The 18,291-nt window shown below is 39.6% G+C and overlaps 1 protein-coding gene across 1 annotated transcript; it reads right to left on the bottom strand.

Annotated features, from left to right (window-relative positions):
* Window positions 1-15,710: 15,710 nt before the first annotated feature.
* LOC109410244 (medium-chain acyl-CoA ligase ACSF2, mitochondrial-like) lies at window positions 15,711-18,153 on the bottom strand. The gene is made up of 6 exons (XM_029852595.2): window positions 18,021-18,153; window positions 17,780-17,945; window positions 17,585-17,713; window positions 17,296-17,525; window positions 16,871-17,236; window positions 15,711-16,808 (listed from the first exon to the last, which is right to left on the bottom strand). Exons 1-6 carry the CDS (start codon window positions 18,062-18,064, stop codon window positions 16,004-16,006), a joined length of 1,740 nt encoding a protein of 579 aa, XP_029708455.1. The 5' UTR covers window positions 18,065-18,153; the 3' UTR covers window positions 15,711-16,003.
* Between the last annotated feature and the right edge of the window lie 138 nt (window positions 18,154-18,291).

Below are 18,291 nucleotides of genomic sequence, written 5' to 3'. Positions count from 1 at the left end.
CATTCGCACAAGCATCTCTAGCTTGTCAGCTGATCCCACGTACCGGTACCATATGTGAAGCTGTATCAAACACTCTCACGAACGCGACAATATATTAGGCAAACAGCAGGAAAAGAAAGTAAACGTTGAATGCCTCTGGCCATATGTTAGACACTTTTCAACGTATGATGAATGAAATGCAGAAAAATCTGCGTATCTCAATGAAACAAAAAAGCAGAAGGGCGTCTTGCTACTTTTCAATCCATCCTATAACAATAATTAGCTTGAACATTACAGAAAACCGAATTCGACATACGATAATGTAATTCATTTCGGTCTACTTGTTGCACTCTCTATTGAGTTAGGGATAGTCGGGGTAATTTGGCCAATGTGGCAATTTGAGCACTACTAGGAAAACACCTAAAATCTAGTATTTTTTGCAAATTCACCTTAAAGCTCTATTACTGGTCTGATATCGGAGCGATTGAAACATTAGAACGAAGTAATTTAAGCTCATAGTAAATTAGAAAAATAAAATTTAAATTTTTTGGCCAGATTACCCCAATGAGGGCTGAACAAAAACATCACATACAAGACTTCTGAGGAATTCCACGGAGTCATGAATGTCACCAGTCAACCAGTGATCGTATATCGCCTTCACTAAGGACAAGGTATTTGGAGTACATAGCTCAAAATTTCTAGAGCACCGTTTTTCAGAACCGTTGAACGGATTTGGATGAAAATGCATCACGCTAATTGTTCAGTGGTTGTCAACAGCGTGATGCATTTTAATCCAAATCCGTTCAACGGTTCTAAAAAACGGTGCTCTAGAAATTTTGAGCAATGTACTCCATATACCTTGTCCTTAGTGAAGGCGATATGCGTACATTTCTCCATTTTTCGATATCAAATCTTCATATTCAGTCACGACTAACTTTTAAAAAGGGTGTATGCAAAAGTGATTCTAAAATATTCTAAAAGCTGTACAGCAAAAACGGATTGTTTTTACATTAAAAAAATTGATTTTAGTCACAAAAACTCAAATATCTCAAAACCCTATCTTTTACCAACGTAATTTTTTTAGGTGAAACGGTCCATTGTATTAGCTATCTACCATAAAAATTTGGTGATGGTAAACTAATAATTAAAAAAGTAATGACATTTCAAACCTTTTACAATTTTAACATTTAGTAACAAAACAATTTTTTTCTGTGTAAATTATTTCAAGAATTATAGTTCGATGCTGATTTTATTGTAAAGGCTATAGCTTGAAGTTGTTTTCATGATATTTTTATTTAATTATTCATAATAACTATAGTATCTTTTAGAAACTTAGACACGATCCAATGTTGCGATCAAAAATATTGATAGTGTCATTTTTTTATAGTACGCGACTAGTGAAAATTTCTCTTAATAGTGTTGAAAGCCTGTTGGTAATAAAAAACATGGAAGAAAACTTTTTTTAAGACAAAAGCTGTGAAATAAAAGTTTGATATACGCGTATACGTCTAGTTTATCTGCAAAAAACTACCTCTTAGAGAACAGACTTTATGATCGGAAAAAAGCGAGGAATTTCAACAACAACAAATGCATGAGAGGTGCATACCACATGCAAACAGACGAAACACCTAGAACAATTTTTGTGAAAATCGATCGCCCAGTTCACACTACCACCACATGGTGGAAATGTTTTACGAAACACTGTGTTGAGCAATATCGTCAACAGAAGGCGCTAGCGTGAAACATCAAACGCAAAGAAAACCGATTAAAGTCACAACAAAGAATTAAAATGATCGTCAAAGACGTTGTCAATGAAAATTTCGCCCGTGTTACGTTTGTTTATCTGTGTAGGTACATACCATGACAATGCTCACGAAAAAGTAAAAAAAAATATTACCGCCATGGATATTGAAGATTTTATAGTATGTAAAATGTTCCTTCAACCAAGCAAACGACACCAAACTAGGTAATCAGTTAAAACTTAAAAGTGATTTTGTTTATTATAATCTAACGAACAACATGAGTAGTCGCTTTCTCAACGGTCTGCAACTCAAGGCTCTCTTGTACGCCGTTTAATGAAAAAAAAAATGTTCAAAACAGTTAAAAATCTCACCGAAAGCTCCATAGATAAACTGAAAGAGACTGGTTATGCCCAAATGTCCACATTGAAAACAAATTTATGCATTTGCACGTCATGCCGTCTAAACTTTGACAAACGAGCCATCTGTATATCATCGGTAAAGCAGGGCGCAGGAAGTTCGAAAACGACAACAACTGAGAGATTGCCAGAAGTACCAAGTGCAGAGAGTCTTCCCACCGTACCATCAGCGACATCTGTTTAAACAATTTAATCACGCCCCTTTCCAAAAATGCTTTGAAATATTCTTCAAAATCTATACGCAATTCATTTTCCGCAGTCGACTTGAAGTTTTATATGGGAATTTCAATTTTTCAGTATGGGCAAATGCAACTTTTTAAACTTTTGAAGATAAAGGCACTTTAAAGCAACTCTAAAAATCCGCCCCCCCCTGAAGATTTAGTGCATATATTAGTGAACATTTTGTTAGAAGACAACTTTTTAGTAGCACTTCAGATAAGGGCGTTATTAAATTTCAAAACAATGGACATTTTATTCGCATGATTTCTAACTTCTTTAATTGGCATCACTGCATGTTTTTCGTGTGGAAGAGGGTGGTAACAGCCATCTGCGGCGTCACCACCCGCCGCTGGCTGGATGGAGACGCAAGTACCTTATAAAAATGGGATAGTTTGGATTGTAAATATTATTGCGATATTACTTCATAAAAACTTGGTATCTTCGGCAAAGTTGTTAGCATGGTCAAGAGCTGTCCAGTGATGAACTGAATCGTTGGCAAATCCATCGCTGGGCGGCGTTAGTGTGCATACAAACTGCATACAAAAGTATAAACGTATATGCGTATATCTCTATAACGTGATGATTTAAGTGCGTGGTGTCTTCGACAAATTTGTTGGCTGGGCCACGGGCTATCCAGTGACGAACCCAATACAGTCTAGACTCCTACTACACGATTGGTTCGGGGGTGCAGTAGGAATCAGTGTTGTAGGAATCCCAGAGCTTATGGGATTTCGCCTAATTGGGGGTGTGAGCGAATATCTCAGGAGTATTGCAAGATAGCACCATACTTTCTTTGGCAAAGTTGTAGTACTAGAAAAGATCTACCACACAATGCGAACTAACATCCAATTTATTGGCAATTTGGCCGATAGAGGCGCTATGGAGAAGTGGTTGCTTATGTTCACTCGCCAGTAGAAGCACTCATAAGTTATCACATGCGATATCTCAAGATCACTTGTTTTGGAACAATGTGGTCTTTGGCAAAGTTGTTCAGTAGGTCAAAAATAATCTGGTGATTCATCATTTAGTTTGTGATTTCGCCGCTAGGTGGTGCTAGTTGTCAAGTAAAATTTTAAACTTCTCTAGCCTGCGATCCAGAGCAGATAGAAAAGTGTCGTCTTTGGCAAAGTTCTTTAGGAAATCGAAATCTATCTGGTGATTCAACAATTAATTTATGATTTCGCCTCTAGGTGGCGCTAGTTGTCAAGTAAAATTTTAAACTTCTCTAGCTCGCGTTCCAGAGTAGATAGAAAAGTGTAGTCTTTGGCAAAGTTCTTTAGGAAGTAAAAACCTATCTAGTGATTCAACATTTAGTTGGTGATGTAGCTGCTAGGTGGCGCTAGTTGTTAAGTTAAATTTTAAACTTCTCTAGCTCGCGATCCACAGCAGATAGAAAAGGGTCGTCTAACGGCGAAGTTCTTCAGGAAGTCAAGAGCTGTGACTTAACATTTAGTTTGTGATTTCGCCGCTAGGTGGCGCTAGTTGTCAAGTAAAGTTCCAAACTTCTCTATCTCGGATCCTGAGCAGATAGAAAAGTTTCGGCTTCGGCAAAGCTCTTCAGAAAGTCAAGACCTATCTGGTGAATTGAAAATTAGTTTGTCATTTCACCGCTAGGTGGCGCTAGTTGTAAAGTAAAATTTTAAACTTCTAGTAGTATGATAATTATGTTAATGTTGCATCGCAATACAGTGGTTTTTCGATTTTGTCACGGTTCTATTTAATCACGCTCCATTATATCACACTCGATTTTAACACGCTATTTTTTTCGATTATTTCACGCTATGATAATCGATGCAAATATCGCCAAGCACATATTCCAAACTATATAGGATATATGAATCGTCATAAGTAAGATATTTTGCACATTAGTATACGATCATGTTGCCATTGATGACAGACCGGACACAGGATTCGATTATCTAGAGTTACATTCCCATGCTTTGCTCTGCATCGAGTCCGGTCTGTATGCGTCAATTCCACGCGTTACATTTTCCATCAGGGGTTTCCAGTTAGCCTTTGTGAATAAGGTTTTCGATCGCCAATTCAGAGACGGTGGGTTCGATTCCCATTCCGGTCGGGAACTTTTATAGACTTTCCTATGCATAGTGTATAATTGTACTTGCCCCACAATATACAAATTCATACAATGTTGCCTGCCATTGCCTGCCAGCTCTTCAATTAATAACCGTGGTAGTACTCAAAGAACACTAAGTTGAAGAGAGGCAGCCCTAGTTCCATTGGGGACGTAGAGTCACAAAGAAGAAGTAGAAGGAAAAGGCGTTTTCCGTTAGAAACTTACTTTGTTTTTTTTTTAATTTTATTTATTACTAGCTGTACCCGGCAAACTTTGTCTTGCCTACTGCGTTTTTTGAACTTTCAAGTTTCTATCCAAGACCAAGTCCCCGGTCACAAAATGTATGGAAGATCGATTTTCAAAAACTCTCAATTTTTCCATGTTTTTTGCCACATAAACCTTCCTTGGATGAAAACTAACAGAACAAAACTAAGACGATCAAAATCGGACCTTCCGTTCGCAAGTTATGCGCGGTCCCACGTATGCCACACACTGCATTTATATATATATAGATAAACGAGCTTTACAATCCGGGGCTCGTTCATGTCAGGACCTACGGTTTCACTTCACTTCTGAAGGGCTAACTAACATTTTGTAAATTTTTCGGATTTTTAAAGTTGATATGCTGTTCAATTAATGCCAACCAGCATATCGAACGATCAGAAATTAAAGACAGAACCTTTAAACTTCGAGACAATTGTACAACAAAGCGTAACGCGACAACAAAAATGTCAAATTTTAATTTTTCAACCAGAAATTCCCAACCTTCTGGAAACACTTTTGAAAATGTTAAGTACTCGACGATAAATTTAAGCAATTATCTTTATTTTGCTGTGTAAAGATTTAAAATCGATAACATATAGAAGCATGAAGTTCAAAAACTATGGTGTAGAAGTGCAAATAATACCTCCATTATTTGATTTTATTTTCAGAGACATTAAAAAATTATTACATACAAGAATATTAGACTTCCATTACCGGCTTTGATATTTTGTTCCTTTTTTGTTTGAATTTTTTTGTGTGCAAGTGTATTTTGATTAATAAACGCCTTCGGAAAAAGATGTTTCAATTATATCACGCGAAAATTTTTTTCATTCGTGATATAATCGAAAAAGTACTGTAGTTCTGTTGGTTAATAGTAATCCCAAGTAACACGCTTGTCACATAAGAATCACTGCAGTGCTGTTTTTGGTAAAACAGAAGTCAGAAATAGCTAGAATCAAGTCACAGTGACTTCAGCGCAACAAAAACCTGCGCTGCTGTAACTCTTATATGACAAGTATGCTACTTGGGAAGGATTAACAATTCAGAGGTCCGCTGTTTGATCCCAGATGCAAACTTTTTTGTATATTGAATTTCATATTTGTGTGTTACTGTGCGACAGCATAGGCTCCGTCCACAGACAAACAGACGTAATACTCTTAAACATGTTTTGGTTAATGCAATTAAAGATTAATTCAATTTTCATATAATATCCGCGATCCTTCCACTAGAGGCGCTAGTGTTCGATCATTTTGACGTTTGCCAGTGTTTACGTTGCTGAATAATGCAAACAACAGTGTCTCGAGCGATTCTTTGAACAGGTAGCAGTGTGCTTATGAAAAAGATTCCGAGCAAAAGTTTTTGATGAATTTCCTCCAAAAGTTACGTCTGTCTTAAAAATGCAAGCCCTTCATGACGATTCGCTGCAGAAAATAGACGTCCAATATGAAAGGGGTAACGATTACTGCCTCGTTTTCTTTCTCGCCGTCTACATTTCAGCTCGGACGGTGACGATTGTCAAACCTGAAGTCAACAATTTGTTGATGGTTTTGCGACTAGGTTGCGCTAGTAGATAAGTGAAGCTTTTATCTTATCTATCTCGGGATCCAAAGCGGATTGTTGTTTTCGGCAAAGTTCCTCAAAAAAGCAAGAACAATCTGGTGTTCAACAATTAGTTGCTGATCTCGCCGATAGGTGGCGCTAGGTATCGAATAAAGTTTTGAACTTCTCTAGCTCGAGATCCAGAGCAAATAGAGGAGTGTCGTATCAGGCAAAGTTCTTCAGAAAGTCAAGATCAATCTAGTGAGTCACATCACCAACTAAATGTTGAATCACCAGATAAGTTTTGATTTCCTAAAGAACTTTGTCAAAGACGACACTTTTCAATCTGCTCTGGATCGCGAACTAGAGAAGTTTAAAATTTTACTTGACAACTAGCGCCACCTATCGTTGAAATCACAAACTAATTGGTGAATCACCAGATAGGTTTTGACTTCCTAAAGAACTTGCCAAAGACGACACTTTTCTATCTGCGCTCGATCGCGAGCTAGATATGTTTAAAATTTTCTTAACAACTAGCGCCACCTAGACCTAGCGGTGAAATCACAAACTAACTGGTGAATCACCAGACAGGTTTTAATTTCCTAAAGAACTTTGCCAAAGACGACACTTTTCTATCTGCTCTGGATCGCGAGCTGGAGAAGTTTAAAATTTTACTTGACAACAAGCGCCACATAGGGGTGAAATCACCAACTAAATATTGAATCACCAGATAGGTTTTGACTTCCTAAAGAACTTTGCCAAATACGACACTTTTCTATCTGCTCTGGATCGCGAGCTGGAGAAGTTTAAAATTTTACTTGACAACTAGCACCACCTAGCGGCAACATCACCAACTAAATGTTGCATCACCAGATAGGTTTTGATTTCTTAAAGAACTTTGCCAAAGACGACTTTTTTCTATCTGCTTTGGATCGCGAGCTAGAGATGTTTAAAATTTTACTTGACAACTAGCGCCACCTAGCGGCGAAATAACCAACTAAATGTTGAATCACCAGATAGGTTTTGATTTCCTAAAGAACTTTGCCAAAGACGACACTTTTCTATCTGCTCTGGATCGCGAGCTAGAGAAGTTTAAAATTTTACTTGACAACTAGCGCCACCTAGCGGCGAAATCATAAATTATTTGTTGAATCACCAGATTATTTTTGACCTACTGAACAACTTTGCCAAAGACCACATTGTTCCAAATCAAGTAGATCTTGAGATATCGCATGTGATAACTTATAAGTGCTTCTACTGGCGAGTGAACATAAGCAACCACTTCTCCATAGCGCCTCTATCGGCCAAATTGCCAATAAATTGGATGTTAGTTCGCATTGTGTGGTAGATCTTTTCTAGTACTACAACTTTGCCAAAGAAAGTATGGTGCTATCTTGCAATACTCCTGAGATATTCGCTCACACCCCCAATTAGGCGAAATCCCATAAGCTCTGGGATTCCTACAACACTGATTCCTACTGCACCCCCGAACCAATCGTGTAGTAGGAGTCTAGAGTGTATTGGGTTCGTCACTGGATAGCCCGTGGCCCAGCCAACAAATTTGTCGAAGACACCACGCACTTAAATCATCACGTTATAGAGATATACGCATATACGTTTATACTTTTGTATGCAGTTTGTATGCACACTAACGCCGCCCAGCGATGGATTTGCCAACGATTCAGTTCATCACTGGACAGCTCTTGACCATGCTAACAACTTTGCCGAAGATACCAAGTTTTTATGAAGTAATATCGCAATAATATTTACAATCCAAACTATCCCATTTTAATAAGGTACTTGCGTCTCCATCCAGCCAGCGGCTGGTGGTGACGCCGCAGATGGCTGTTACCACCCTCTTCCACACGCAAAACATGCAGTGATGCCAACTAAAGAAGTTAGAAATCATGCGAATAAAATGTCCATTGTTTTGAAATTTAATAACGCCCTTATCTGAAGTGCTACTAAAAAGTTGTCTTCTAACAAAATGTTCACTAATATATGCACTAAATCTTCAGGAGGGGAGCGGATTTTTAGAGTTGCTTTAAAGTGCCTTTTTCTTCAAAAGTTTGAAAAGTTGCATTTGCCCATACTGAAAAATTGAAATTCCCATATAAAACTTCAAGTCGACTGCGGACTAGCTTACCGATTTTTTAGAATTTTTTTTATTTTGCAGGGCTTCATTTGGGTCCATTTGCAACCATTTATGACTATTCGGGTTTGTGTACACGGTCAGAAAATTCACTCATTTTGGAGCTAAAGTGGGACAACTCAAAATTGAGTAAATTTTATTTCCAGCGATAGCGCCGGCCCAAGTGCGAAAATCTCATCATTTTAAGTTGTATAATATTCTTGCTGATGTGAAGAATATTATACGGTTTAAACTGTTTTGATTCTTGCACTTGGGCCAGCGCTATCGATGGAAATGCAATTTACTCATTTTTTGAGCTGTTCCAGTTTAGCTCCGTTTTGTGTGAATCTTACTCATTTTAGAGTAACTTTTTCTTAGCGTGTATTCGCAATTTTGCAAAAATCGACACGGCCTAATACCCAGGGAGTCGAGAACATTTTCCCGACCGGAACGGGAATCGAACCCGCCGTCTCCGGATTGGCGATAAAGTAAATCCATCCTCTGACTTCCTGCCATGGCCGATGTTTAATGATGGTCACTGAACTGCGGTAGCTGCCCCAAGGTTAATTCGATTTCAAAAATACTCCTCTTGGCCGCGATTTGATGGGATTTGACCACCGCGGCAGTCTCCTCGCAGTCATTCCACGTTTAAAACGATCTTGCTTTTATAATTTTGACAGCCGGTGCGGGCTTGAGGTGGTTTTCCTGAACATTATAGTTTCAAAATATTTAGAAAAAGAGAAAATTTTGCTTACTAGTCGTTGTTCCGTTGGTGTCTTGACTTGTTCACGATTTTTCACAAATGGCGTCGCTTCACCAGATTTTGGTCGAAGCATCTTCGTTGGAACTGGTGAACATTCCATAAACGGATGATAACTGTCAAGGGGCATCTTCGAACTCATATTCATCCGGCAACGAGATGATTCACTTTCGGCGTCAATCAATCCACAAATCGAATGACAGATAGTATACACTCAAGAAGAAAATCAGTTTTTATCGATATGATTTTCAATCGAAGTTAAGAGGATACGTTGTTTGCTAGTTTCGATCATTCAAAAATGGAGGGATCCAATTTCACAACAGGGTGAATAACAAATCATACAATCAGAGGAGGAGATTTTGGTTCAGTGTACGGTCGCTATTTGTTGCCACCTATTGCTACTAGCTACGAAGAGCACTGTGATCAGGCGTCTGAAAAGTTTGAACATGAACACGGCTCACGGGAGCACAGCTTTTGAACAGAACATGAACAGAACACGTTCAAATGCATCTTTGTATCTTGATCTGTGTTACCACCATGGTGCCATATGATATACTGCCTATGATCGCATATCAGTCCCATATTCGCTGGGTTTCCTATTCATATGGGACAATTGTGCGATCATAGGCAGTATAGTCAAGGCAAACATCGAATTTAGCATGAATGTAATGTGTGATGGAAACACTTAAATTTGGGAAACACAATACTTTCTGCTTAAACCCCCTGGGAGCTTCTAAAATGCCCGTGTGACCTCCTGGTATCCCCTGAAACGCCCCTGAGACCCACTGGAACCCTCTTGGAACCCCCTGAAATCTCTTGAAACTCCATGAGAGAGACCCCCTAAAACGTGGGATTTCAGTTTTTGCACCGCTCCAAGATCATGCACCGTTGCTTTAGGAACAGCATTATCTGCTTATACCTAGGCTCATACTCCTGGACTGGTTGATGGAAGCTCTCAAAAGTTCAGAAGTCTAGTCGTCCAACACGTGCGTCACTAGAGTCACAACGAATATCTTGGATTCTAGGACATTTCGCAGTGCTGCTTATCAAGGTGTATTCGTCCACCAGACTGTGCAAATCCTTCAACGCCTTTTTGAAATCTGTTGTTGCATATTTAGAAGGCCAAGGAATATGTGAGACTCAATGATCAACCGTTGTTGGTCACACCATTATTTAAAGATTCCTCATGCTCTTGTGTAGCCGATGCATGGTTTCTATGTCGATGACACCTTCTGTATTGCCCTTCAATGAGTTCCAAGTGGTTAGAAGCTCCAAGTATTACAACTTCATTGCGACGGAAACGTTGGACCGCTGCCTTGCCGTGCTTCTAACGTCCATAAAAAAAACAATAGCTTCTCGAACTCCAACTAAATCTCTCAAGAATAAACGAGGACTGTTTATTTTTAGAGCTCTCATGGATCGCTTACGAGATGCATGTAGTGATATGGCATAGTGATGGCTGCGTGATGCGTAACTCAAATCCCATTGAGATCTCTAACCTCCACCCAGCAACTCCTATCCCTACGCCCTCGTGGCACCGGCCGGAAACTGTGAGCCACCTCAGGAGAGATCAGATAACTAACCCCGGTGGGAACTTTGGTCGTTTGCTGATAGGGAAGGGAGGCTTTGCTTCTGCTATCCTTAGTGTCTGTTCGCCAGGAAGAGCGGCTCACAACAACGTCTGTTCCCAATGTTAAAGGCGCCTGCTCGACGTTTGATACTAGGGAAGAACTCTAAGCTCAACTTTGCACTATGGTTTTCTGGACCGAAGGGGTTGGAATATGGTCCAATGAGCCAGCCGTAAAAAAAGTATTGCAACGGAAAATCAGCGGCTGAAATATAAGAGCCGAGACCAATGGCCACGACCCCGGGGACGAAATAAAACTTGCGATTGGAAACTCAGTACGTCGAACTGCAGATCTCTCAACTTCATCGAGAAGACCCGCATACTCATCAATCTACTGAAGAACTGCGGGGTGGGAATCGTAGCGCTGCAGAATTTGTATAGGACAAGTTTTATGGTGCGAATGTGTAGGGGAGACTGAGGAGACATGATCCCTGGGGAGACTTGTTCCCCCATATTTTCTTGGAATCAAAAACAGTTTTCTTCTAGGGTATTGGCTCCCTTATTAAGCATGTGGCTCCAATTTCCTCCTACGAAAAACAAAGGATTGAAGCGCTGTTTGTTTTATTTCTTATTTTTGTATTTTTTGTTAGAAGTGAGCACCCATGAAAACAAAAAGAACGGAATCAATAGGTGCCGTAATCGCTTGTTTTCGAATAGGATGAATATGGGAGCGTGAGATTACTGATGGAACAAATACCCTAGTATATTTTTTCTAAAACTACATCTGGACGAACGGCAATGTTTTGACTACAAATCGTTTCGGTTGTGCATTGCATTAATTTTTAATAGTTCTAGACTAACATTTGAAAAGGGCGGAACAACCATTGCAAATTCTCACATGTTCCGTCCCTCCTGGGCGTATTTCAATTTTTTTTTAACTTTTCCCGTTAACAGATAGAGGGGAGTCAGATCTATCGGTTACTGGTAAAAGATTACATGAATAATGGGGGGTAAGCCTAGGAGGGACGGAAGAAGCAGAAATTCGCAATGGCTGTTACGCCCTTTTCAAATGTTGGTCTAGAGTTGATGGTTTGTTTTCAGTCCTTCAGAAATCTATAATGTGATTCTGAAAAATTTCATTAACTTTTTGAAAATTGAACCAAATTGTGTCAAAATTTCACAGCACATAGTATAAATGAAAGACTATCAAACGTATTTATCCAAATAAGGCTGTTATATAAATATTTCAAATGATGCAGCATAGTAAACAGGGTGTTAGGTTCCTGAGTGCAAACTTGTTAAAGGGGATAGAGGACCATAAATGGAGAAAAAAATTGTTCTACGCATATGGTCAAATCTCAACCGTTACGTAGTTATTGAACTTCCCATGTTTTTGACTCTTATTGCCTTAACTGGCAATAACTTGAAAATTGAATTTTCTATCAAATGGCATCTTTGAATCGATTGGTTTAGTAAAATAACTAAGTTTTTTAGAGCAAAATAGCTAAAAACAGTGTATTTTAATTGGTTTTTGTCAATTATCTTTGAAACATGCGTAATAAATTAAAATTCTTTCTTCGGCAAAGCTGTGGCCGCTGTTCCACTCTACAATTCGTTCTTTGACACTAAACTTCTAGCTCTTATCTTTTTCTTGCTATTGTGATTTAAGTGTGCGGCACAATGCGCAAAAAAGTGCTTTCCATGACAGTTGCAAATTTATGATCTGAAATGCGATGTTAAATTCGAAATTGCAACAAAACGATGAGAGATAGAAGTTTGATGTCAAAGAACGAATTGTAGAGTGGAACAGGGACCACAACTTTGCCTAAGAAAGAATTTTAAATTACTACACATTTTTCAAAGATAATTGACAAAAATAAATTAAAACACACTACTTTTGAGCTATTTGACTTAGAGAACTTACTTATTTAACTAAAACAATCGATTCAAAGATGCCATTTGATAGAAAATTCAATAATCTTTCGAATAAGGGTCAAAAAACTTCGATAAGTTTGACCATTTTCAAGTTATAGCCAGTTAAGGCAATAAGAGTCAAAAACATGGGAAGTTCAATAACTACGTAACGGTTGAGATTTGACCATATGCGCAGAACAATTTTTTTCTCCATTTACGGTCCTCTACCACCCTTTAAAAATTTTGCACTCAGGAACCTAACACCCTGTATACAACAGTGGCACGGGGAGACTTGATCCTTCGAGGATTACACGTACATTATACATGTGAAAAATAAAATTCTATTCGGAAGCCTCTATTTATTCGGAAGTCTAGTTTATTCAATGATAAAACGTGTCAAATAATTATAATTTTATTACGCACCATAAAAAAGGTGATCGGAGACTTGACATTTTCAAAATACGGTATATCCTTAACAATACGGTATATCCTAAACCAAAATGAATAGGAAGCTTCTGGAGTTTTTTTTCCTTCCCCTGTTGGGGAAATTGAGCCGCTGCGTCCAATAGGCTGAACTTTTGTGGCATGTCCCGTTTTGACATTCGCATCTAGCCAGCTAACTACCATGTGTCAAGTAATCAGCTTCTGCCACGACGCGTCGTCTCCCAGTCAGGTGCAATGGGATTGATAAACTCCAAGACCGGGTTCTGCAGTTCAGATCTCACTGGGTTGCAAGCAACCCTTATTTAGAAATCTTTGCGCGTGTATAAAGCACCACAACTCTAGATGAACATTTGAAAAGGGCCTATCTGCTTTTTGTAAACAAATATGTTTCTGTCTCTGTAGGGCCCATCTGCATCCACCCATGCACATCAACACCCTTAACAGATAGCTTGAAGAACACTCTTTCTGATAAGGGTGTTGATGTACGTGGGTGGATGCAGATGGACCCTACAGAGACAGAAACATGTTTGTTTACGCAAAGCAGATAGGCCCTTTTCAAATGTTCGTCTAAAACTGCAAAGCAGATGTTCCGAGGTTTCACGTTCCGTATTACAGAAACGACAGATATCACTCTGAATATGGCCAATATTTTTCAAGTGATACCTGCTCGGGCAGTGTCCAGTTACTCGGCCAGTGTATGTACATAGAGCTCTCTTGTTGAGCTCTAAGAGCTTTTTGGTTTTATAAGCATTTGGTGTTATAAATCGTTTTGACTGATTGCAGTTTTTGACATCGATCCAATTGGATATCACCCTCTGCTCAGCCCAGTGTTTCAGGACCATTTTAATTGTACAGTTTGATATACCGCAGAAGGGTTCTGGGCCAGCAAACTGTAAATTGGAACCACTTTTAGCAAGCTCGTCTGCCATTTCATTCCCTTCAATGCCACAGTGACCTGGAACCCAAAATAAGTTTACTGAATTCCCTTGGCACAGTCTCCGCAGTGAAATAATGCATTCCCAGGCAAGCTTTGAAGTACATTTGTAAACGCACAATGCTTTTAGTGCAGCTTGACTATCTGAGAAAATACAAATATTTGCATATCTGTATTTTCTCTCAAGGCAGATATTTGCGCATTTCAAAATAGCAAGAATCTCTGCTTGAAACACCGTAAGATATTGTCCCATCGTCACTGAAATTTGTATTCCAGGGCCGTAGATTCCTGCTCCCGTTTTTATTCCAACTTTTGAGCCATCTGCATAGAATTTGATTGACCCTTGACGAACAGTGGGACCTTGGACTTCCCAATCTGCACGAGTCGTTTCGGGCAACTTGTAAGGAACATCATGGTTCTCCACAGGTTTCATCCAGTCTTTAATCATTTTCATTACTGGCCTATTTTGAAAGTATTGTGAAATGTTCAGGTGACCTACAAGATCACCTGGCATAAACTTTTCAACTCGTTCAAGTATCAGCAATTCCTTTTCTGCTTCTAATTGCACGTACTCGTGCAAAGGCAGCAGATTGAGAATCGCATCTAAAGCTTTTGATGAAGTGCTTCGCATCGCTCCTGTAACAGCAATGGACGCAAGACGTTGAATTTTCGCAAGCTTTGATTGCGTGGTAACCTCTTTTGTTTTTGGGCATCAGACAAACGAAGCATACGTAACTTTTGGGCAAAATTATGGCAGTATAAATCCACATTATCATTTTTGGTTTCAAGCCCCACTTCCTGCCAATAGTTTTGGAGCATAACCAGAACGCACTTGTTGCCTTACCGATCATGGACTCAATTTGAGCATTCCAGTTCAGTTTAGCATCCAGTATCAAACCTAAGTATTTGACTCGATCACTAGGATGAATTTGTATCCCTCCAAGCCGCAAAGCTTTTAGGTTGATCTTCCTTCTCCTAGTGAAAGGGACAATTACGACTTTTGACGGGTTGATGCTAAGGCCCTCCTTAATACAACATGAATGTGTATAGTTTAGGGCCCTTTGCATTCTCTCCGAAACAGTTTCGTCATACTTTCCTCTCACTCAGTGTTGGTAAACTCACACTCAAAGCACACTCATGAGCCGCTCCTGCGTGAGCAAACTCGCGCGCGATTCTGAATCGTTTTCTCACGCGCGAGTTTTTCATGCAAAATCTCGCTCTCACGAGCCTATCGCCAAAATCTCATTTGCTTGTAAAACGAATTCAAATCAATTTGACCGACATTCAGTGTTGTTGTACGCTAGATATGCTTTTGTTTTATCATGCAATCCTAAAAACTTCGATGTAAATAATAACAACACCAAGAAATAAAGCAATGAGTGAAATCACGAGTTAACTCATGCATGATTTTTTCGGCGGTGAGATTGGCGAGTCAAGAATCGCGCGTGAAACAACTCAACCATGAGATTTGAGAATTTGAGTTTTTACCAACACTGCTCTCACTATTATGACTATATCGTCTGCAAAGCGCACAACTTCGAAGCCTTTTTCCTTCAAGCTTCTTAGAAGATCGTCTACAACTAAGGACCACATTAGTGATGAGAGGACTCCTCCTTGAGCTTCTGGAGTTATTTTGCCTTTCAATTAATCATGTGCTCAATAAAGGATCAATTGTGACCCATTTTTGAAAAATGCATCATAAGACATACCTCCATAAAAACACAGTTTTGAAAACTTTATCAATAATTTAAAGTCCTTCTGTTGTGTATAAACTGCAGCAGCATCTACTAGTAGATGTTTACCTGCCATTCTGTACGAAAAACGTTTTGTGTTTTTCTTATAGTTACAGGCAAATTAAGAAAAAGGGATCAAGTCTACCCAGTCTCCCCTATAGGGATCTCTGGCAGATTTGCGGTATCGCAATTCAGAAAATGAAAATTTGTTTTCAAAGTAGAAGACATTCAGCTGCTGGTGAAGAATTGCGTGATGCACACATTTCGGAGTAACGAAACTAATTTATCTAAGATTTCACTTTATTGTTTAAAAACATTTCCAATAATTTAAACTTTTGTATTTTACCTGACGTAGTCTTAGGAAACTGGTCCACGATTTCCACAAATTTAGGCACCTTAAAATGAGCAATTTTTCCTTTGCAAAACTCCTTCACTTGGGCCTGATCTAGTTTGGTCCTATCACTGTACAATCGCACAAAAGCACACATTTCTTCTCCCATCCGATCATCTGGAACTCCAACACAATGCACCTCCAGCACATCCGGATGCGTAATGAGAACGTCCTCAATTTCCCTAGGGTATATGTTTTCTCCTCCTCTGATGACCACCTCCTTGATACGTCCGACAATTTTCCCATAGCCATCTTCTCTCAGCACAAACTGATCTCCCGTTTTAAGCCACTTATCCACTCCAATCGTCTCCTTGGTCTTCTGCTCGTCTTCCCAGTAGCCCAACATAGTTGCATAACCTCGAACACACAGCTCTCCAGGCTCCCCAAATGGCACCAGGGCACCGTCTCGATCAACCACTTTCGCTTCCCAATGTTCACCCAGGTGTCCCACCGTATTCAAAACGTTCTCTTGAGATTCATTACGAACTGAGTGGAAACACACAGCCGTTGTTTCCGTGAGCCCGTAAATGGTTTTCACCTGCTCGACTCCCAGTATTTGTTGAATGTCTGTGAAGAGTTTCGGTGCACAAGGAGCCCCTCCGGTGACAGCCAGTTCAATCGACGGCAGCTTGGTTCCAGATCTTTTGACTTCGTTCACCAGATCTACGTACATTGTAGGTGTACCGTAGATAGCGTTACATCTGTGAGTGATAATCGCAATCGAATCCAAAAACGTTCAACCACATATGGATCTATAGCTTACCTTTCATTGACGATCGCCTGCACCAACGCAGAAGGCTTATAACCCGGCCCCGGTACAACGAGGGTGCATCCGTGGCTAATGGAGCCAATAATACCAACAACGCCTCCATACGCGTGAAAAAACGGAACCTGAACGCAGACTCGATGTCGTTCGGATAGGTTGAAACCGTGATCCAATCCAATGGAAAGTGCATTATTGATGAAGTTAAAGTGGGACAGAAGTGCTGCTTTTGGTTTTCCAGTCGTTCCCGAGGTGAACTGGAGATTCACACCACTGTCCGGAGAGATTTGGTTCTGAATGGATTCCACATAGGATACATTTTGTTCGGAAACTGTGTGGAACAGTTCCTCGTACGGTATGATTCCTCTGAAAGAAATGATTTGAAATAGTTTCGTTGTTGGATGTTCATACCTAAATGTACTCACTGAAGCTTACTTCCGCTGTTATTACTCTTCATAATAACTGCTGACAAGGATGGAACCTTTGCACTCACTATACTTCCAGTGGAAGCAGCTTCTAACTCAGGTACAAGATGCTTGATCATTTCGTAATAGTTCTGAGTGCGATAACTTTCTGCAGCTATCAGTGCTTTAACTCCAACTTTGTTCAACGCATACTCCACTTCCGGGATCTGGTAGGCTGGATTGATCCCAACCTGAAACAGCACTAGCACAACTTAAATTTCTTGTAGACAAACGTGGAGCGCCAACTTACGGAGATCATTCCAGCACGTGCGGCTGCCAATGTTGATATATAGAACTGAGTTCCACTTGGAGCCCATATTCCGATGCGATCGCCTTTTTGCAGGCCAAGTTGATAGAATGAAGCTGCAAGACGATCTACCTAAAGGAAAAAAAAAGAGAAATTGTCTACCACTATTTGAAAGTAAAACAGACCACAATTGCAAACCTTATCTAAAACATTGGAAAACGTCAACCGTTTTGCTTCGTGGACAGATACCAGAGCTTCATGGTTCGGGAACGACTCCGCAGCCGCTTTGAGATGTTGACCAACATTCCGGTACACTAGAGGATGCTTTCCAATGTTATGAATATAACTTAAACTTCTAGCAATGCTGTGGAATGAAACAAACTCTGTTTTATTATGCTTGTTTATCAATTAAAACTCCGCCCAGAAGTATGCTGATTACCCATGATTGTTATGGAATCTAAATATTTGTCTCGTTTGTATCATTCCCACGCTAATATAATAAAGATAACGGAAAGTATAAGACCAGTACTGCGGTATTAGACGTATCCCTCGCGAGCACTGAACAGTTACTGAGCTTGTGGCTTACTGTTCAAAAAATATAAACCCTATTTTTACCACCTGATAAGAGGTTCACAAAGGAATTGAAATTTGGAGACAGTTTTTTTTTTATTTTCTCGCTCTCTGCAACAATCATCATAACGAACAATTTT

This window comes from Aedes albopictus, chromosome 2 (assembly GCF_035046485.1).
Source record: "Aedes albopictus strain Foshan chromosome 2, AalbF5, whole genome shotgun sequence".
Lineage (NCBI taxonomy): Eukaryota > Metazoa > Arthropoda > Insecta > Diptera > Culicidae > Aedes > Aedes albopictus.
This window is presented reverse-complemented; position numbering and strand designations above follow the sequence as displayed.

What these genes read in the sequence shown, in the direction of transcription:
- LOC109410244 (XM_029852595.2), bottom strand. Translation starts at nt 18,064, where the DNA reads ATGATACAAACGAGACAAATATTTAGATTCCATAACAATCATGG. An exon ending in TTTCCAATGTTTTAGATAAG is followed by an intron (nt 17,714 to 17,779) that starts GTTTGCAATTGT and finishes TTTTTCCTTTAG; the next exon opens with GTAGATCGTCTTGCAGCTTC. An exon ending in CACGTGCTGGAATGATCTCC is followed by an intron (nt 17,526 to 17,584) that starts GTAAGTTGGCGC and finishes GTGCTGTTTCAG; the next exon opens with GTTGGGATCAATCCAGCCTA.